Source organism: Limulus polyphemus, unplaced genomic scaffold, assembly GCF_000517525.1.
Source record: "Limulus polyphemus unplaced genomic scaffold, Limulus_polyphemus-2.1.2 Scaffold2566, whole genome shotgun sequence".
Classification (NCBI taxonomy): Eukaryota; Metazoa; Arthropoda; class Merostomata; order Xiphosura; family Limulidae; genus Limulus; species Limulus polyphemus.
Window position 1 is genome coordinate 30,941 of NW_013668176.1, and position 22,926 is coordinate 53,866.

Sequence of the window (22,926 nt, forward strand, 5' to 3'; positions counted from 1 at the left end):
CTCATGAAACAATGTGTAAACATCTAAGGAATATGGGAAAACTCCTTAAAGAAGGTGTTTGAGTGCCTCACAAACTCTCCATTTCCAATGTGTGAACGTTGCTTTGTCTTTTCTGGTGCGTAATACGCATGAACCATTTTTGGACGGAATTGTCACCGGTGATGAAAAATGGCTCAGTCCTAGACAAAACCACTTCTGACCCCAAAACCTGGACTCCATCTGCAGAAAGTGATGCTTTGCATTTGGTGGGACATCAAAGGAGTAATTAATTTCGAACTCTTCAATTACAGTGAACTGTCAATGCATAGATCTATAGTCAGCAACTGGAACATTTAAATCAAGCCCTTCATCAGAAATGCCCTTCACTCATCAATTGGAAAGGTGTTCTTTTTCTTCACTACAGTAATAATCTTGGTATAAAAGTTATCTATTTAATGATGAAATATTATTTTTGTTTCACATAACTTATGTAATAGTTTCCCTTTGCATAGTATGTCTTGAAGCAGGGAGCTGTGCAATCAGTTCAAAAAAAGTCATTTCTGAAGAAGAGTTCAAATTGTTGAAAAACACTTTTTTCATCCTGAATAGAAATCTGCATCCCACTAAATATACAAAACTCAAATCTAGCTCTTTTTCCACTTCTAAAAGTCAAGTTATCATCAAAGCTCAATATGAGAATCACTTTCTTCACTTGAAATTTCCAAGTGACATTTTGAGTTAATCTGAGTGTCTTACAAAAAACTCCAAGTCTCATTCTCTTCAACTTCATCAGATGAATTATCACTAACTGTGGTTTCATTTACGTTCTTCACATATCCATGTTTCGTGGGAGTGACAATGTTTGTTAACACTTGTCAAAAGAATTATTAGCTGAAAATGCATTTCTGGACAAAAGTTGAGTTGTGTGCCATATCTGAGATGAAAGTGTAAGAGGGGGGCTAAGAGATCACAGAAGAAACTTGATGAACAAAATGAGCATTTCAGTTTCGATGGCTTTTATATATATTACATACACACACACAGAGATTCATACATAAAATTTGGGTATCTAAACATAACTTACGTTGTAAGAAACATTTTTCAAACGTATTTTTGTACTTCTAGTTAATATGATGTTGAAAATAGTAAAATTTAAAAGTGTCACTTCTCACAGATGTGTGTATGTGGTTTATCATGCATTTGTTTAATAGTGAAAGAGTTAAGCTATTTTTCTCTGTTTTTTTCTTAATGTGCAAATGCATATGGGCATTTGTTAAGCTTAGTACTAATTTGTGCTAATGTTACATCTCATTATTCTTCTGTATGCTTATGCTAGTTATGGAAAGAAAGCAATAAAGCTGCATCCAATATAATATGTTATAAATCATACCAATAAAACTGTCATTCAATCTTTTATTAGGTTTAAAGTGTAACTATAATCATCCATAAATTTATGAAATGTGAAAAATATACCAGTGTCTTTGATCGCAAAAAACAGGTTTTTGTGCACCAGCATTATAGAAAATTAATGTGTAAATTTATATGCCTATGTTTGCATTGTTGCATTAAGATCCATGATTAGTCAAAATTTCCAAAATAATGCAAAGCCTAACAGTATATTGGAAATCCAGCACTGCCAAACCAAATGTGGGCCATCATGGTGACATCAATCTAAAGGCAATTTTATTCATGTTCGGCTTAGATCTGTTTGCTTATAGCAAGGAATCTTATATACATTGTAAACCATGGTGTCTATCCGTACATTTGTCTGTTTCCCATTTACAGCAGCCGCTTCCTGCACTGTGGTCGAAAAGCTGCACAAGCAGGCAAAACTCAACATTCACTTTTGAAATGATGGGAGAAAAGGCATGAATAATGTTGATGCCAAATTTTATTTTGCAAGCAGAATATTCTACAGTAAGTTGGTGGGAATAATCACACGATCATTCACATTTCATAATGTGACATAACTTAAAGAATAAAAATGTAGATATACTGTATGTTATTGTTGAATGCGGTGGGTGGTATATGTAGCTCAGAGCTATGATTCTGAGTGAAACCAAAAGTGAAACACAATTAATTTTTTGAAGTCCATGAAATAATTTAAATTGATAAATTAACATAAACATTTTCCATCACCGGAGAAAATTACTTTTGCTTGTTCTCTATAAACTTCTAGGAATCCTGCTAAAAAAAGGTTTCACATATTGAAACAATAATAGCAAAATTATAATGATGCATACTAATACATGTATATTATGATAAAAATAAGGATTCTCAATGAATAAATAACAATACTTAATAAAATTAATCTCACCATAAATCTTATTAGATAATAAATTCTACCAAGTTTTCAAAATTAACAGCATTACATAATAATTCAGTACATTTGAGCATTGAATATAATGTTAAAATACCAATATAAAATGAACTTTGTTTGTGTTGTGAATCTCATTTTTATTTCTATCCCCACCCCATCTGTAAGCTTACAAAATGCAAGGCCAGTGTAGTTTTAAAACAAGCTGGTTTTCACATCAAAACATGAGGAATGGTTATAGAGAGATTTGCACCTAAGGAAAGCAAAATGTGAACCAGTCATTTGTTTCTTCTTATGATGTTTTAAAATGAGAAGTTTTATGGACTTTGAGAACTATTGACTGTTATGGTTTATTTCATTCAAATTAACGGATTACAGAACTTATTGAGAGTATGTCCCTCACTAGTGAAATTGCCAGTTTTCATTTAGGAAGACAAAACATCATACCTAGCTGTACATGATTAAGCTCCATATTTCACTCCTCACTGAAGCAGAAAATTCAGAAGTTTGATGAATAAGTCCCTCAGGATATATCAGTGTGATATTCATGCTTGCTTTGGAGTGAAACATTTATCCACACAAGATACCTCAAATCAGAGTTCTTAGGACATGCTACTGCCACTGATCTATTTGACAAGCTGTTTTCTGTTGTCACAGACCTTGGTTACAAAAATTTGTTACAGATATCCATAGATGGCCCCAATGTTAATTGGAAATTACATGAAAGTTATCAACCGAAGCTAATAAACTCAACAAAAAATAACGTGTTGTAAGTTGGGTCTTGTGGTTTAAACACAATTCACAATGCTTTTAAAGATGGGTGTAAAGCAGCTGACTGGAAACTTGAAAAAACTTTGGCAGATATCTACTATTTTTCAATAATTCTCCAACAAGAGTTGATCATTTCAAAGGTGAGACTTGATGCTCGGGCCTTCTACCAAAGTTTTGTAAGCACCGATGGCTAGAGAACATGTACCTGCTACTTCATCTTAAAACACGTGGATATGCATAAAAGCCCACCAAAATTGAAGTCGTATGATAGTATTTGTGAAGCTGTTAGTTCACATCTCTTCATCCCCAAGACACAGATTTTCTTTTAGTTGCTGAAGAAATTGAATCTTTTCTCAAAAAATTCCAAGATGATAAACCAATGTTGCCTTTTATGGATGCAGATCTCTTTGGTCTTTCAGTGGATTGTTGAAAAGATTTAAGTAGAAAATAATACTGGACCACAACATGTTGCCAGCCTGGATTTGACAGACAAAAAGATTTTAAAGGAACCTTCCACAATTGATACTGGATTTGTTAAAAGAAAGTTCTTAATGATTTAAAGAGGGCTTCAAAGAATTAGTGATAAAGACTTGCTAAGCTATTGACTTGAATGCAGACAGTTCCTCAAGGCTGTTGTGAAAATTAATCAGAAATCCACCTTAACTGATAGCATGGTAAAGAACATGAGCTGCTTGAATACAGAAGTGATGCTGTTAAAGGCATCATCAAGTGGTGTTATGTTTTCTTCTTGTCTAAAAAGTCTGGTAAATGTAGGCAAGAGTGAAAGAAAGGTACATTGACACTATTCTCAGGCGGTGCAAATAGTTTCTCATGACATCCCTGCAATTGCCTAGCTCAAGAGTTTGTATGTTTCAGAGAGAGTATGACAGACTAGATACTCTATACAGTGGAATACCAATTATCTGAACACCAATTATCCATATGTCCATTATCCAGATCAAATTTTGAAAATTAAAAATATGTATATATGTATTTTCTTTATAAAAAAAAAACACAAATGTTACACGTATTCTGACATGCTTGAGTCACTTTGAAGCAAATGGTAGATCTCGCCGCATAACCATCAGTTGCGACATTAGCCTTATTGAGTATGGACATGCTTTATGTTTACTTAAAAATTAAAGATGTGTGTTTATTTTTTTTCAATCAAATTTGCTCTTTGTTGGGTTGTCTACAAAATGCAAAAGAGTGGTTCTTTCATTGACTGACAAATTGTTAACAAGTTAGAAAAAGGTGAATCTTGGAAAGAGTTACTAGAGAAATATGGTGTTGATACTTCAAGAATATCAGACAATAAAAAAACTTGTGACTCAATTCTTAATTTTGTTTCTGTTTTGCAGAAGGAGGATGGAAATTCAGTGTGGAAAGCAATTAAAAAATGAGAAAGTGGCCATTGCTGTTTACATGTGGTTTTTACAAAAGCAGTCACTTAGTCAGCCCATTTCAGATCCTGTTCTTTGTGAAAAGGCTGTAAGTTTTAATGAAAAACTTTATGGTAATCCAGAATTCAAGGCAAGCTCAGAATGGCTAATAAACTAAGTTGCAACATGGCACATGTGTACTGGAAATTCATGGCGAAAAGCTTTCAGCCGACTTTTCAGAGGCTGATAATCTTGTAAATAAACTAGAAATGTTGATTCATGAAGAAATGTATGATAATGACTTCATCTATAATGTAGATGAAACCAGGCTTAACTGGAAAAGTTCCAAACAAATTACTGACATCACAAAGAGAGGCAGCTGCACCAAGTTATAAAATGTCCAAAGAGATAGTTGTGATTTTGGTATATATTAATGCCATTGAAAATTGCAAGTTACCTTTGCTACTCATCAGAAAAAACTTGGGCATTCAAGAATGTGAAAAATTTATGTGTTATTTATAACAATTGGAGTAAAGTGTGGATGAATGCTCAAGTGTTTCTGGAAAAGTAAGGCAAAATCACAAACAATCTTCATTCCTGTGGTTAAAAAAATACCAAAAGAAAGTTGTAAAAGTCAAAAATGTTTTGTTTTTTCTAGACAATGTATTGTCTCATCCCTCATTTGAACTTCTGGAACATGCTGGCAGTATGTTTTAGGTTATATCTCTCTCACTGAATGTGACTTCTGTAATGCAGCCAATGGATCAGGGAGTGATTGAAACACTTAAACATCTACAAAAAAAAAATACAACTCCTCCGAAGACTTATTGGACAATGTTGACAAAGTAAGCATTATAGGGTTTTTAAAAAATCTTGATCTTAAAGAATGTTGTTGCATGGTGGCTGATTCTTGGAATTCTTTAAAGGCATGGAGAAAAAAAATTTAAATTGCATCTAAAGAGGAAGTCGGAGACAAAAAAGTATTGTCAGTGACATAGCGATAGTAGAGCTAAAAGAAATCCCTGGATGCTCAGATTGTGATTTAGATGTCAGAGAGTGGGTAAACTGTGATGCTGATGACCTCGGTTATCAACTATTAACAGAAGAGGAAATTGTCAAAGTTATACAAGAAGAGGAGGAAGAATCTCAAGAAGATAAGGAAAATGATGATAAAGATTATAATAGGCAATCACATGATGAGGCTTTCAAATGCTATTTGAAACAAAAGATGTACTGTGTAAAACAGAAGAAAACTTGCTTAATTTATTTGATACAAGTATGTGGCCTATAAAGTTCTCTAAGAAATACTTTTAAGCCCCAGTTCAGGATATAGTAAAACAGATTTTATTTTTATAAAGTGATCAAAATATACATATAAGTATGGTTTGTGTAAAAATGTGAGTTATGCCTATTTAATACATTTTTGTTGAAATGAATTATTGCCCTCAATAAATTGTTGATTTTGTTATTAAAACATTTTTTTTCAGCCAATCCTTTATTTTCTATAAAGAAAAATGCTGTTCATGACACTACTAAAAACTTGTCATTGTAATATATTTATATGAAAAACTGGCAAGGAATTGTTGCTATAGGTTTATATCTTCCATATTCTCAAATCATGAATTTTTTAATGGATTTTAATTTAGCATGTTGAACATAAACAATAAATGAAATTTGTAGATAAAAAAATGTAGCTTTATTAAAACATAGTTGTTTAGAATTATGTTTTATATGTATTTATAAAACAACTATTTTAAATATTCTTATGTAAGTTTTTCTAATATTGAATTATTTGTCATATGTTTAATGTTTCTGTTTTAGAGTCAAAGTTAGAAGATTTTCTGCACAATGATCTTGCTGTTAAGTCTAAAAGTCAAGGATGGGCCATGTGGACATTGAGGAATGGTTTACAAAGTTTACCAGAAGCACTAGTCAGACAGTTAGAGAGTGACAATCTTGTACAGATTTTAACAAATGCTCCATGCAAAAGAATAAATTTTGTAGATGGTAAAGCTATGGTGAGTGAAATGGTTTAATATATACAACCCATTTTGCATAATTCTTTTATTATTTTTTGTTGGGAATTGATACATTACCATTTCTTCTGTTGCATTTATAAACTATAATCTATATACTACTAAAATATCTTTAAAATATCTTCTATACAACAATATATGCACAACAGAAATTAAGTGATGAGATGAAAATATGTTGTAATGGCGCATATAAAGAACAATAATAAAATGGACCTACAATATTATTGACTATTTGCAAATAGTAACTATGGAGATGAGGTAACAACAACAACAAAATTTTATAAACGAAAACCTCTCGAGGAGCATTGGCTATTATATTATTTCCCTGTCAATGTTCCCATCTTCATTAAAAGGCGTAAGATGACAAAAACAAAATCTTGAAGAATCTATCTATATACTACTAAAACTATGAGATTGTTTGTTTGTCTGTAATTAAATACATCAAAAATGACGCACAATAGCACCATATTTGTAAGGTTATGGTACCCCTGAAATGAGAATAGAAACAGAATATGGCTTATATGGCCATATCCAAAAGTAGAATGCTTTAAACACAGTGAGCAGATCTTTACAGTTGAATAAGATTTGTTTCAATAATTGTTCAACAACGGGGTTGAATCTGACATATCATTGTTATGTTTGCAGAATGAGAGAATAATACATTTTGTAGTAAGTGATAGCTATATTAACAAATTAAATAAGCACGTAAAGGGCAGTATTTAGTTATGATCAGGAAATTTTAATATTATGAATAATGCAACATCTTCTTACACTTCTGCCTCTACATATTTTGAGTTCTGAACCACCAGTAGCCATTTTGTCAAACATAAATTATGATTTTGAATGAATTGATATCTGTACAAATCACACTTCCTATTTGTATGTATATATAACCTGCACTTGTAGGTAAATTTTTTTATTCAGAAACACTACTTACCTCTCTCCACTACAAAGGACATGCAACTGACATGGAATGTTTTGTACATACCACAAGCCTTGAACAGAGTCTTGCCCCAACATGTGTTTATGTGTATTGTCCCACCCTATGACATAATCATTATAGTGCTGTAGCTCTTTGCCAATAGGAGGGCAACACAACCTGCTTGTAAGGTAATCCTCATAATCACTAGCACATGATCATAGGCTCATTCTTTCCTCAGACTACCTGTATTTAGATGTGTTTTTTTAGTGTCTAGTTGCTTTGATCAACTGCCTTTCTTTTTTAGTTCTACATTATTTTGTCCTCATTGCACTTTTGTTCCATTTACCTTATTGAAACTTCAATTTTTTTTAGCCACAACATTTTTTCTTAAAACAATTATTGCATATAAAAAACATGTCCTGAATCTCGAATATTTTTCTTCATGCATTTTCTCCAACGATGTTGATGGCAACCAGAGGCACCTTATCTGTTCATGGAGCTAGCATTCAATAATTATCTTTGTAACTCAGTAGAGCAAATACCTGGTGTATGAAAGATCTGAATTTCAATCCATGGTGAGGTGCGATAAATATTATGGAAATAGTAAATTAACATGATCCTAGAGAGTCATCATGAACCATGGTATGACAACATGTTCACTGCTAGTGTTTTTCAAATGTGATATTACCGCTATCATGCATCATATGGTTGGTTCCCCTCTACCTACTTCTTCTCGTGTACAGGTCCTCTGTTTCATTAACTTCTGTGATGCCTGCCTCATCTGTGGATGATTTTGCCCATCTCTTCCACCTACAGCCTTTGCTTCTTGCTCTTTTTTCCCCGCAAGAGGGACAGGTACCTTTTTCATAACTCAGGTATGTGACTTTCATTCTTTTTTTTGCTTGTATATCATAATGACTCTTGGATTGCTTTAATTTGTAAACCTCCTGTTTCATTTCCATGTTGACCAATGTCTTCTTTGTCCTCCTCATCTTCATGACACCTTTGCCATGACATAAGGTCGTGAACCTTCTATATTTCTTCAACCCCAATCTCTTGTGTCTGCTTATAGCACTTCTCTTTCTCCTTTGTCTCTTTCTTTCCTGCACTGGACTTGTCTTTGCCTTATTTTTACTCTATTCCTTTACCTTATCTCATCTTTTCATTTCCTCTCTGTGGTGCTTCATCGCAACCCCAATAGTTGTGATGAGATCACCCATTTTTATTTGTTTGCCTCTTTGGCTTTTGGTTTTCCCTTTAATGTCTTTCTTTTGACTTGATCTCTGTTCTTATGATCTCCTCAATCTAATTGCTTTCCTTTCAGGTATCCTCCCCCTTCCTCCTCTATCCTTTGCATTAGTTTTGCCCCTTTCTACACTGCACCAAACATTGGTGGTGTTCCCAGTTCTTTGGGTACTTGGTTGGGGCTGCTCACCAACAATCTTCCTTTGGTTTCCTGTCTCACTAGACCACAGTACTTCAGTTGACTTCCAACATTAGGTGTCCTGTGGGGCTACCCTCATCTCCTATTCCTTTTGGGATCTTATCTAACCTGTATTTTTTATTTAGTTCTATCGATTTTGACGATTGCCAATAACCAAGTGGTGTTATCCTTACCTTTTGCCTCTAGCCTGGCGCTGTTCCCTTTCTATCAGCTGTTTTCTCCTTCTACTTGCTTATGATCATCATTATTCAAACACTCATGCCTTTGCTGTCTTCTGTCCTTTATATCACAAGGATTAATTTATTTATTTCCCAATCACTCCTTTCTTCTTAAGACTTGGGTTGCACGAGAGGGTGATTGGTTATTTTTTCTATCATTTCTCCCTTCTTCTTCCTTGTTAGGCATTCATTTCATTCCCATTAGTTTTTTATGTCCATTTAAGGCTGTTCATTACTATCTTGCTTGGACTTCTCCCTTATGAGGACACCACCACTGTTTGTGTTTTTCCCCATGACTTACCTCCTTCTCTGAGGACGTATCCCCTTCCACTTTAACTGCTTGGGTTTGTCAGCTTATCTGACTGGCATATTCGTTTTTGGGTGAGTCCAACCAACTGCTTTTTTAATGTCACTTCCCTATCAGATTTTGTATATCACATTGTCTCTTGCCTCCCTTCAATGGACCATTGGAAATCTTGCAGGCTGCTATGTGAACTTCACCTGACACATTCACCTCCCACTATTTGGTTTCATGTGCATCTGGTTTTTGCCTCCCTCTGGTTTACCTAGAGGCATTAGTGTGGTGAGTTTTGTCTGTTGATTTTAATTTTCAGTTCCACCACTAATCCATGCCCTAGACATTTTTCATGTCACTACCATCTGAATACTGATATTTTCATACACGTCTACAAAGAATGCAATAAAACACTTGCACAACATGTGGAACTAAACACTACAGTAATTATATTTGATGTCATCAGATCCCATTGATTTGCTGGTGCGGCCTCAGAGAGAATGCTTACCTGAAATCTACATCGAACAGAGGAGTACATAAAATATTAAACTGATCTGCCCCAGCTCAGTGACCACTTGTTGAGATGGGGGTTGTCTGCAAGAATACGTTGATAGTATATCTATATAATTCACTTGGCTGTTTCTACATCTTTTACAAAAAAATATAGCACCAAGTGTAGTCCTGGCTTGTACTTTCTGTATTTAATTTTAGTAACCCATTCCACATTTTCTTGATGGGGACCCAATTCCAGGTGATTGTGCCTGATTACAGTGGTCCTCTTTGGTGTTCTTCCCTATGTATAACCCCTATTTGAAATGTGTTTTCAGGTAAGGAAAATATTAACTTTAGAAATGCTACTTACCTTTCTGTGCCACTAAGAACTAGAATCCCTGGGGCATGGTCTAATGAGTACTGTGCTGGAATGTATAACCAAGGATTCATGGTTTGCATCATGTTGCCGTAGAATCATGCTCTACACTTTGGGGTTTTGGGTACATTTTAAGAGTGACCATAAATCCTACTATTCAGTTAGAGTAACCATTCAGCATGGACTTTTCTGTTTGTTTTTACCCCATTGACTAGCTGCCTTCTTTCTAATCTATCAGTTCAAAATTAGGGAAGGCTATCACAGCTGGCCATTGTGTAGCTTTCAGACTAGTTATAATTGGACATCATTTCCTGAAAAGTTAGGTAAGTTAATAATCTTTATTTCTAACATGACTAATTCCATCTGAAGATGACATTTATGAAACTGATAACTTTGCTAACCTTTTAAGCTCTCATACTGTACTATATTCCATATTATATCCATGGGATTGCCACAATGGCAGCTTTGTTGATCAGTGCTCATAATCATTTAACCCACATTATAGGATAATAAATGTCTAAGTCACGTGACTCTTAAGTGTTACAGATACAAAATTGTCAGGATTTAAGTACGAGGTCAAAATCATGCATATGGCTATGTTCAATTGAACAGTGGTTTTTTTGCATATATTTTAGCTTATATTTATTTTACTATATCATATTTATAAAATTTATTAATTCTAATCAAAAACATAACATACCAGATTGGAAAAGCTTAAAATTACTTAATATTTTATTTTTCATTTTATTCATTACAGGTGATGTTTGGAGAATCGAGTCTTTTGGCTAACCATGTATTTTCGAGTATTCCATCCAGAAGTAAAGAAACTGTACTTTTTAATATATGTTACTATTTTAAAGATAATATAAGGGTTGATTTAGGGTAAGGTTAATGTAATGCAGGGGTCATATAAAATTAATAAATAAACTAATTGTAGAATATGTTTTGAAAATTAATAATATAGAAATCATTGAACAAACAGCTCTTAAAAAAGGTAATTTATAACTTTAAGAGAAAGCAAAGTGCTGATTCTTGTGTTATTGCTCATTGATTGCTCTGCTTATGATCTTAAAATGAATGTAGTGTACATCATTATCATAGGCTGTGGGTGTGGTCTCAGATCTCACGCATAAACAGTCTTTTTATAGTTATCCAAGTCTTTTATATGTTTGAAAGGTTTCTTATAATTGTTTTAAGTTCAAAAACTGTTCAAAGACTTAATTGAATACAAAGGTAGACTAGTGGTGATAAGTTAAACTGCAGATTGCAAATAAAATATTTTAGTAATTTAGATGATATATCTAAAGTAAACTGTTTACAATTTATTTGTGTAATTTTGCAGCACTCTCAAGACTGCTTTCAGCAAGTTACCCAGCATTGGCACAGTATCTTTCATCTATTCAATCAGTTCATGTTGCTGTTGTAAACCTGGAATTTAAAGGAAAGGTGTTGCAAAATGAGGTAATTACTAAGTTATCTTGTCACTGTTAAAGTATTACAAGTATATAAATATCAGTTTTGTACCACACCAAATAAAATTTACACTTTTTATTTGCAATTTAAGGTAATATAAAGGATTTTTTATATCCTTCCAGTCATGCTACTCCATGCTTTTTATTATACTTGTAAGAAGCTATAATTCTTTTTCTATAATATGCTAGGCCAGACATAAAAAATTATTGTGTTTCTGGTAATGGCCTGAAACAATTACATTAGGTAGGTGTGATTTTTTAAAAATATTTGTATGTTTAAGCAACAGTCAATAAAATATATAGGCTATGAAAATATAAGATATTTACTGCAAATGTAATGACTTCATGAGACATTAAAAACATCAATATAAGATTATGTGTTGGTTAACTTTCCCACTCTGCCATAACTAATAAAGAATAGAGTTCTCTGTAGAAGCATATAGATGTTTGAGATTGTCTCTAACTTTATGCCAAGGCACTCATGGTAAATTGAGAGTACAGTTTTGTATTTATTTTTCCAGCTCTCACTGATCATTGACTCAAACTTCTACATCGACAATACGTGTCATTCCTCGAACATGCAGCAATGTAATATGAAACCTCTACAGAGCTTCCACTTCTGAAATTTTTGCAAACATAAGTCTTAGTTTTCAGGTGATGTAATGGATGAACCATGTGTATTCAAACTCATTGAGCAATACTGCAAACAAAGCTGCTGACACTTCATAAGTTATGACTTACAGTAGATAACACTGATTTCCAACTTTCCACACCTTTAATAGTGAATCTAGCTTTCTGTACACTGAATGATATAGGAATATTAGGTTCAAGCTTCTTTTCACCACCTTGGATATCAGATCTGTGGTGTCACATTCTGCTACCTCAGCATGGTGATGTTTTTTCTACCTTAGACTTGAAGGTGAGCCTGTCCACCTTTATGTTTTTTGTGCCTTTAGCCTCATCATATGGCTTGTAGTGATGTCTGTTGGTTCAGGTAGCCTTTGAAATCTGTAATAACATTGGTAGCAATGAACTTTGAGCAAGTTCTGATATATTTTTATATTTTTGGTGTGGTCTTTTCTTAATTCTTTCCATATGGGTATGGGTCAGAGTGCATGTCATTGTGTTTTTTACTTACATTCAAAATTTTATTAAACTACTATTTTAGGGATGTATGTCCATAAACTTGGAATCAAATTGTAGTTTGTAATTCAAATTTGAATATTTACTTTTGAACTAAGAAATTAAATTCTGAGCATCGTAAAATATAAAGTCTACAGTTTTTAATGAATTAGAAGCTGAAATTACCAATATTGACAAGCTAGAATATAAAATTAGATCCTCCTACCATTTCTATTTGCTGAGGTATCATTATATTTATCAAACCCACCACAGTGGCTCTGCCCATGTCTTCCTCTTTTGAAAATACTTGTTTACATATCCCCTTTTCTCTTAAATACATATTTATAACCAATCGAAAGGGCTCATTTTGAACTACATAATCATGTCAGCCTTCCTAAAGTACTTATGTCGACAAAGCCTTTGTAACTGGTCAAGAGACTGGAGAATGATGATCAAGATCAGAAACGAGATTTTTTTAAGACTTAAATACAGCTTTGTTATGAAACCTTATAAATTACAGTGGAAGTTTATGGTATCAGTATAGTAATTTATAAATTTTTGTTATTTCAAAATCCATATATAAAAAACCTGCAAAAACTATTTTTACATCCTCCACATGCAAAATTCAATGTGGTTTAGCAAGTATAGTGCATGAATACAAAAACTTTGTAACTTCATAAGTAGTAGAGATAATTTTTTTTTATATATTTTTTATTTACTGTTTTGTGTTTTAAGAAAAATAACTGAGATTTAAGAATTTATTTGTAATTAGTAATAATTTATATATATATATATACTGTAATGTCACTGTATTTTATAAAATGCTGGTATGTCAGTACTTAGACTAAGAAGGGTAATTTGTACTTTCTAAAGGCCAGTTTTATAATAAACGATACAGTATCTTGAGCTGTACGTGCATTGTTCGATTTACAACTAATGTGGCAGGATTATTAGTTAGACACAGTTCAAAGGTCAATAAAACAAAAAATTAATAAATATAAATAAATGTATACTGTTATGAAATTTAGGCTATTAAGAATAAACATTTGTGGTATTTGTTACAATTTGCAGTCATTTTATAATGAAAAAAAGGTAATTTAGATTTATTTCCTAATTTTTTCTGGTGGTTACGGGGTCGATCAAATTGACCAACTCCACATAGAGTTAAGGTAGAGAAAATAACAAATAAGATATAGTTTTTCTAAAAAAAAAGTTTGATGGTTATTTAGGAGATTATAGAGATTGTGCAAATGAAATTTGATAGATGAAGGTTAAAAATTCTTGGTTAGTTTGTGGATGACTGCCATGCCATTACAGGACTTGATTCTGTTTCAATGAACAATTATTTTCTTTCCAGAGCACAGGTATAAACCTATTTAAATTTGGTATCTCTCATGAGCAGGGTTCATCCAACTGTGGCCAGGTGCACATTGACCAAGAATCACTATACGATTAATTATTTGAATATGCAAATTTATGCATACTTTACAAAATCCAATATGTTTATTTGATAAACTTAATTTAGTAATTTCTTAAAATATCTTTTAAACATGTTTCTAGGTCAGCATTGGCCCAGTCTTTTCTATCACTACTGTACTGCACAAAATAATTTAAGCTGGATCAAGTATCTTTTGTTAGTTCACAATGTGTGCCTTCTGCAACATCTATGAAATTCTGGTTCTGTATTATATTTTCAAACTTTTATTTTTGGATGTTGTCTTTTGATAGTTAAACAGAAAATGGACAGAAGGCTAGGCTAATTCAAAATATACACAAGCCTCATATCATTATTCTCTTTCACATGAATAATGACATGGAACCATGGTGAATATGCCCCTTCCTGTTCTTTTTGTTTTCCATTTGTAAATAAACATTCAATAAAGCATATTAAAAATAGAATAAATCAAAATGAGTTACTAAGTCATAATTTAGGCAGAGTTCCTTCGTACAAATTAGATATAATATTTAAACTTAACTCTCAACACAGGCTCATTCGATTTGACTGATCATGTGACCTCTTTGTACTTGTTTAAAGTCTTTAGTTTTGGTACTATTAACTTTTAATATAGTATATCTTGACAAAATGTGGCTGATTTTCAGTAAACATTATAAGTCTTTCACATACGAAAAATCTTTTTTTTTAGTGAAGTATTTTTAATAAACTAAAAAAGAATATTTGTCCGTGAATATATCGAGTATTCTTTTTTTATAGTTTGTGTGCAAAGTGATTTTTCATGTTAAGATTAAAAATACTTTTACTTCATCTCAAAAATCTCAAATTTCATTTTTGCAATCTAAAACCTCTAAATACATTCCAAATGTTTGTTTTTACTAAAAAATTATATTTTTTCTGTTATTTTCTCTACCCTAATTCCATACAAGGTTGGTCAATTTGATCGATCTCATAACCAAAAAAAAAAGATAGAAATAAATCTAAATTACCTTTTTTTTCTTTCTAGAATGACTTCAAATTATAACATGAAACTATCTTCATTTTAAGTAGCTTTAGACTCATAACAGTATACATCTATTTATGCTTAAATTTTATTGCTTTATTGCTCTTTGAACTGGGTCTAACTACTGTTCATGCCATTATAAGTTGTAAATCACTTGGAGAATCTGTAGGTCACATTATGCTATTGAATGACATTACCCATGAGCTGCTCATGTGTGTGCCTCCTGAAACATATTTATTATATTATTATTATTTATTTTACCTAGCCTAAGCTAAAGAGATCTCTATTTTTACATTTTAGTTACTTTTATAATAATAAATAAAGAATAAATGTGAAAAGCAAGAAATAAAGTACTTACCCAAGTCTTCTTCTTCCTTGTTTTTTTATTTATTTTTTGATGATACTTAATCCTACATTTTTGTACTAATGGTAGTGATGCACTAAATAATTTTTTATTTAATTAAATATAATGTACCAAATAACATAGAATAATAATATGCAAAAGGCAAGCAATTCTAACTATATGACAAGATTCGCTACAAATTCATCCAGGCTAGTCGTTGACTTTCCCTTGGGAATGAATCTTGTACTATCAGAGAAATTGACAATTCTCCATTCTGAAAACAACGTAATATTATACATCATTTGATAGATGAAAACCTTGGCTTTCTGTTCATTATACATAACATAGAATTAAATCTAAGAGAGAACTATTAACAAATCCTGAAAGAGAGGATGTGACAGGTGGGTGTGGCAAGAGGGGTCTGATTTTCTATTTGATGGCTCTATAACAAAGCAAGAAGGCTATAAAAATTGTGGTTTGTCTGAGCAATGATGATTTTATAGTAAGTAATTTATGTTAAATTCCATACTTATTGGACTGGCGGTGAATAAAATAGAAAAGAGAAATGCCTAGAGAAAATATGTCACATTTCTCACAGTAGGGGAAATTCAGGATTTTTTTAAATATTGTCTTATAAAATTATGAACTTAAAACTTGTATATTATTAAAATATAGATTATCAACTACGATTTTATGCTATACTAATTGGTATAACTTAAACAAAATGTAGTTTAATAAAATTTTGAATGTAAGTCACTAAAACTTTGTGACATGTGCAGTAAATGATGCCCAGACAGATAGGGTTAAAGGAGCAAGATCTCCTTACCTATTGATTGAAAATTAGACATTTTGTAAAATTTGTACTAAATAACAAGTAAAGCCTTATTTTAATATCTTTGTATATTTATCAAATCGATCTCCATTTGGCATTTTGCTACATAAGCCTAAAGCATAATATCACTAGGATGAGTATGGCACACAACTAGATCTAGACTAGTTCTAACTTCAAACATTACAAGCAGTCATTTTAACATTCAGGTGTATAACTGTGAGTTGTAGATCAACATCATCAGTTGTCTTTCATCAAGGTCAACACCTAGCACATATGATATCAGAATTTTCACTTAATAGTAATAATGTCATAGAAATTTCTAGATAAAAACACTGACTATATCTTTCATGTGCACTATATGGCTACTCTGAGCCATGCCATTAATGTGAACCTGAAGACTGTAGATCTTTCAGATAAGTTTAAAATAGAAATGATATAATAAAATTTTCTGTGGTAGGCAGTTGATAAATTTCAAGCCAATGGCTTGATTTCATGTAAAACAAAATAGTACAGTAAAATTTTAGGAATGAGATAATTAAAAAAAAAATTCTATGGACATAATATACACTATCCTACCAAAAGTCATGGGACACACCTCTGATTGCAGGAAAATGGGTGTGACGATGAAGTATGCAAATATTTTGGCCCATAAAGGTGATCAGTGGTTCGCTTGGAAGTCATTTCAAACTTGTACGCCAAACATGAGTACACAGAAAGAGCTAACAGAGTTTCAGATGGGGAAGGATAGTTGGATGTCATTTGGGGGAAATGTCTGAATATGCTATTGCACAACAATTAGATATTCCCAGGTCGACATTTGACAACGTGCTGAAGAAATGGAAGTCCACAGGTGACAATGAGCCCATGAAATGACCAGGTAGGTGTAAAATACTGACTAACAGGAGCCGACGAGCCTTGAGAAGTCTGGTTACCTTACCTCACTATCAGACCCTGTGTTTGGAGATCCGAGCAGCCACAGTCAACCCTATAAGTGGTTCCACAACACGTTAAGAGCTGTATGCCATGAATTTTCTCGGAAGAGCTGCAACTCACAAGTCATTGATAACAAAAACAAATGCACACAGTCGATTGACATGGGGCAAGACACACCGAACCTGTATTGTGGATCAATGGAAATCAGTCTTGTGGAGTGACGAGTCACGCTACACACTCTTCCAGTCTGATGGACATGTTTGGGTTTGGAGAATGCTTATTACCTGAGTGTGTTATCCCAACAGTGAAGTTTGGAGGTGGTGGTATCATGGTCTAGCTGTGCTTTCTGTAGTATGGACTAGGTACACTGGTTGTAGTGCATGCATCCATGAATGCTGAGTTCTACATTGATGTTTTGAAAAATTCTGTTTGCCCTATATTGTGGCAATTTTATACTACCAGCCCTTACACCTTCCAACATGATAATGCTCCATGTCACAAAGCAAGGATTGTGAATGCATAGTTTGAAGAGAATAACATTGGAACATTGCAGTGGCCAGCACAGAGCCTCGACCTGAACCTGATAGAACATCTTTGGGATGAACTGCAATGCAAAATTAGGGTAAGGCCAAAATGACCCTCTTCAGTAGTGGAGCTTACTAATGCTTTAAAACTGGAGTGGAGCACAATACTGCCAGCTTTCTACCACAAATTAGTAGATAGTCTTCCATGATGCATTGAATCAGTTGTTAAGGCCAAAGGTGAGCCAACACGCTATTAATTTCTTGGAATGAAGACATGTTTTATTCATAACTACCCATGTCCCATGACTTCTGATAGGATAGTGTAGATCTTTTATTTAGCTTAATCAAAGAAACTGCAAAATTATATTACAAAAGTCTGCCTGGAGCCATAATAGTAGTACTTGGTAATTACAGTGCATTCCATGTTTTTCAAGACTTCCTTAATATTCTCAGGCATGAACTCGGTGAAGCACTGAAGGATCAAGTTATCCTTTAGATTGCTCCATGCAGCCTTAATGCTTGATTCCAATTTCTTTCAGAAACCAGTGCTGAATTTTCAGCATGCAGACCTGTGGGCAGCTTTACAGCATCCAGTTTCATTATATCTGGATGATCCTAGATACAATGCTTTGGATGGTATAATCTCTATTGATTGTTTAAAGAAGTGTTTATGAAGTGAAATGATGGCTAAGTGTGTCTGTGAGGAGGTGTCTCTTCTCCATGGCTTGCTTATAAGTGAAAAAAAAAAAGTTGTGTAAAAATGCTTATGTAACTTAAAACTTCTCATTACTGCTTTTAATTGTTACCTTTTCATCATTTCTAATTGAGTAAGATGTCAAGTGTCTGAGGTCCTTTCATAAATCATTTATTTTTATGTTAGATTTTAAAATGTCATTTTTAAATTTTGTCAGCTTTTTTAAATAGAGGGAAAACTACAAAGCAGGATATAATTTGGTATTCAGCAGGTTTTATTCAACTTTACAAATCAAAATTAGATAATTCATGGATTATGCAAAATGTTTGGCCATAGAAAAAAAAATAGTATAATTAAATAAGATTAATTTTTTATACATCACACACTCCTACTGAGTTTTATGCATTTAAGCCAATTTCACAAATCTTAATGCTTTTGGGGCCTAGCATGGCCTGGTAGTTAGAACATGCAACCTGTGGGTCGCAGCTTCAAATCCCGCTACTTGACATGCTTGTGCTTTTTAGCCTTGGGAGTGTTATAACAGTCAATCCCATTTTTCATTTTTCTAATTGACTGGGTTTAATAAAGAAGTAAGTGTAATTAGCATCATAAAAAGGTGGGTAGTGCTCAAAAAGGTTAGATTATTTTTTATCTGGTGTATTTATTCAAATGATGGATTTAGACTTTTGTTTTTAGTTTGTAAAAAAAATATGTGATTGCATTTTAAATAGGATTTTCATATATTATTTGTGCACTTAAATAATAAGTGAAAGTAAGCTCCAAAAGGGTAACACTGAAAGTTTTGCAATGTGCACTAATGTTTTTTTCACTTTAGGTGCATTTTGATTTTCAAGGTGGTTATATTTATATATAATTTTTGAATTGATAAAATGAATATTTTTAGATTAACTTAATTAGCAAGATTTTTTTTACTAATCATTTTTATTTCAGTGTTGTAAAATTATTTTATACACTTAAGAATTTTCTAAAACTTCTACAGATATGACAGTGAGATTCAAAATCATTTTACAATTTCATTGTTCATGTTTCCAATCAAATCAAATTTTTGAGGTTGCATACTGTACTATCAGCATCATTACCTTTTGTAGAAAAATGTACCTTTTTTGTATGTTTGATTAATGAACAAAATAGTTGAAGCATAATAAAATATTCATGTTTTGTTAATATTATTCTTTGAATTATAAATACCACTAAGTTTACAAATGACAGTCAATCAATGATGAAAACTAAGCAATAGTCAGCACATGATAAAACTTCCATCAGAGTTATTTTTTACCTCAAAACTATTTTTGAATATTCTTCATATAGTATTTCTTAATCCTGCACAGTTAATTTTAAGTTTGCAAAACAATATATCTTTATCTGTAACAAGATACTGAATAATTATATCTTTAATAAGGAATGTTGGTATAAAGTTGAACATGCATCTTCTGTGCCAGTTTCAGACTTTTTCTTAAGCAAATATATTTTGTATGAATGTTAGAAACTGTTCACAATCATGCATCAAATACTTATTTCAAGTGTTGTAATTAATAATGCCTGTTATTGGTTGGAAATTTTATTTAATATTACTAATATTATTCTTATTAGCAAAAATGCCACCCTACAGGTGACTGTTTGTGTTAGTAATTATTAATCATGCTTTACATTCTAAGCTCAATAACACCATTTTTTAACACACTTAGAATACTTAATGTTTTATTAGAAGGATATTTTAGCAAAGAAAAGTCTTACATTTTGAAAATGTAATTCTTTCTGTTGAAATGGCATAACCTGTTAAACTTGATTTCAGATGTGTTTGTCATGAAATGAATAGAACTATAAACCTCTATATCCTGGTGTCACTGACTTGTTCCCCTCTCTGGCTTAGAGCTGTAAGTCATTCACTCTGTTTTCCACTACAAAAAGTCTCCTTCCATCATTTTCTTAATGTATTTGAAGTTAGCATTTTAAGAATTTGTTTTAAATAGCATGTGGTATCTACAGTGGCCCCAAAATTCCTAATATTTGAAGTTCCTCTTAAATATTTTAATTTTTTCAAATAGCCCTAAGTAAGCTCATTAAACATTTATTGTGATTCCATCATCTTGGGATGCTGATCTGATGATCATGTTGACATTCTCCTGGTGTAATTAAATAGTTGTTACATTAATGTGGATTGAACAGAAACTCATTTTGATAAGATTGACGTTTTTTATAATAAAATTTCAGAAATTCACCAGATGTAAGGTTAAAACATCATCATCAGCATCTACCCCTCCAGACAGGTGGTAATTAATCTGGTCTTATCAGATAAGGAAGATTTATGGTTTTGATGTAGTAAGTATATTTCAATAATCTTGTCTGTTATTAACAAACACTATTTCAGATAATTTTACCAATGTATCAGTCACCATTTTGAACTGAATGTTTGCCTTAATTTTCCTTAAATATTTTTTATCCTCTCTATACATCTTTAAATAGCTTTAAATTTATACCAAAAAATCTTTTCTTTTTGATTGGAATGCATGAAATAGCTAAACTTTTATATGTTCTTTCTTCTTTCCTCCCAACTTGTGGTTTTAACCTAAGATAGAAAGGTGATTAAAAAAACAACAAATGTAGGCTTCTTATTTTCTTAGCATTTAGAAGCACATAAAAGTTATTAGATAGAAGTATTTCAGTCAGAATGGGATATCATACATGATGATCTGGATATGACATCAAGAACTGCTTACCTCTTCTTTATGGTGATAAATTTCTTACCTGTTTGCAGTTGGTAATGGTTTATTCATTTTATTGTTTTGTATTTTTGTTAACATATATACTTCATAAAGAGGTGACTAATTCAGATTCCTTTTGATTATAAAAATCTTAAATTTTGTTCTTGATTACTTAAAAATGTTTTATACGTATGACCAGAATATTTAAATCATTTTTTTCTGTGACACCATTTTGGGGACATTCTTAAACAAAAAAAAAAAATGTAGAAATACTAGAATATGTACCTCAATATGGTATATAATGCCTATGTTGGCAGTAGATGGATAGTTTGTGGGGTATTACATCACAGCAAGACTGATAATAATATTCAGCAAAGCTTTCTCTACTAGCCCTATAGTTGTTCATAACATGCAGTTGAAATGCTATTATATTCTTAGTGAAAAACTGTATGGTTCTAATAAAGAAAGATGTAATATCACACAAGCTATCAAACTTTGCAACTTGTCATTGTGATACTCAAAGTTTCACTAATTTCCTAGTCAGAAAAGTGTAGTTAGTTATCTCTAAATTACAGTATGTTTAACAGAAAATATATATTACAAAATAAATCTCATTTGATTTTATGACTTTGACTAAATTGAATGAAGAAAGCGACAACTTTTCACAAAGTGCAAATTAAACTTTATTAAATTCAAAAACAATCAAAGGCTTATGAGTGAACTTGACAACTAGACAGAACTTCTCTCTTACTGTTGAGAGATCTTTTCAGAGTATTTCTTGAACAAGACTGGGTAAATATTTAAAGATTGAGAGAGTTAACCACTATGTACAAGCCAATAGGTTCATTCCTTCCTCAAAGTGCATGCATTACTCGCATCACTTTTGATCATTCCACATGTAAAGCAGGGAGTATATATATATATATATATATATATATATATATATCCACAAGGTATCACAAAACTCACCAGTGGTTAAGATTACTGTTGGCATCTACATAGTGTATTCAAATTACAGCAGTCTTTTTTGAAAGCAAGCGCATGTGACACCAAAGGAGAATGAGTCACAATTTTGTGTAACTAAAGTGACAGTAACTTCATAAAGCACATGTGGCACCAAGGGGGAATGACTAAGAACACTGTGTAACTAGAGTGACAGCATCCTTATAAAGCACATATGGTATCAAAATAGGAATAACCCACACAAAGTGTAACTACAGTGACAGGAACTTCATAGTCAACTCTGTTGTTAAACCGACACATGCACCAGAAAATGCTGTGTATGAAGAATTATTGTCAAAAATGAAATGTTTACTTATCTAAACTAGAAAGGAAAAAAGTACGTGTAGTTTGCTTGCATACTATGTAATAATTACAAAAATTATTATGGTTTACATACCATGCAAAGTTTTGTGATAATTATTTATAAAAGAAGACTTTGTAATCTGACATTATGACTTATATTTTGTTAATGAAGCTGCATATTTCAATAAATATATATGTATGTATGTGTGTGTGTGTGTGTGTTATATATATATATATATATATATATATACACACACACACACACACACACACACACACACACACACAGA

General features: G+C 32.3%; 1 protein-coding gene across 4 annotated transcripts in view; it reads left to right on the forward strand.

Moving 5' to 3' along the window:
* LOC106467320 (protoporphyrinogen oxidase-like) overlaps positions 1–22,926 on the forward strand; it is an 82,519-nt gene that overhangs the window by 30,332 nt on the left and 29,261 nt on the right. For all 4 annotated transcript variants that reach the window (XM_013927664.2, XM_022395480.1, XM_022395481.1 and 1 more), the window contains exons 6-8: positions 6,271–6,467; positions 10,990–11,050; positions 11,575–11,693. In XM_013927664.2, coding sequence (XP_013783118.1) covers positions 6,271–6,467; positions 10,990–11,050; positions 11,575–11,693 — 377 coding nt within the window. The remainder of the gene's footprint in view (positions 1–6,270; positions 6,468–10,989; positions 11,051–11,574; positions 11,694–22,926) is intronic.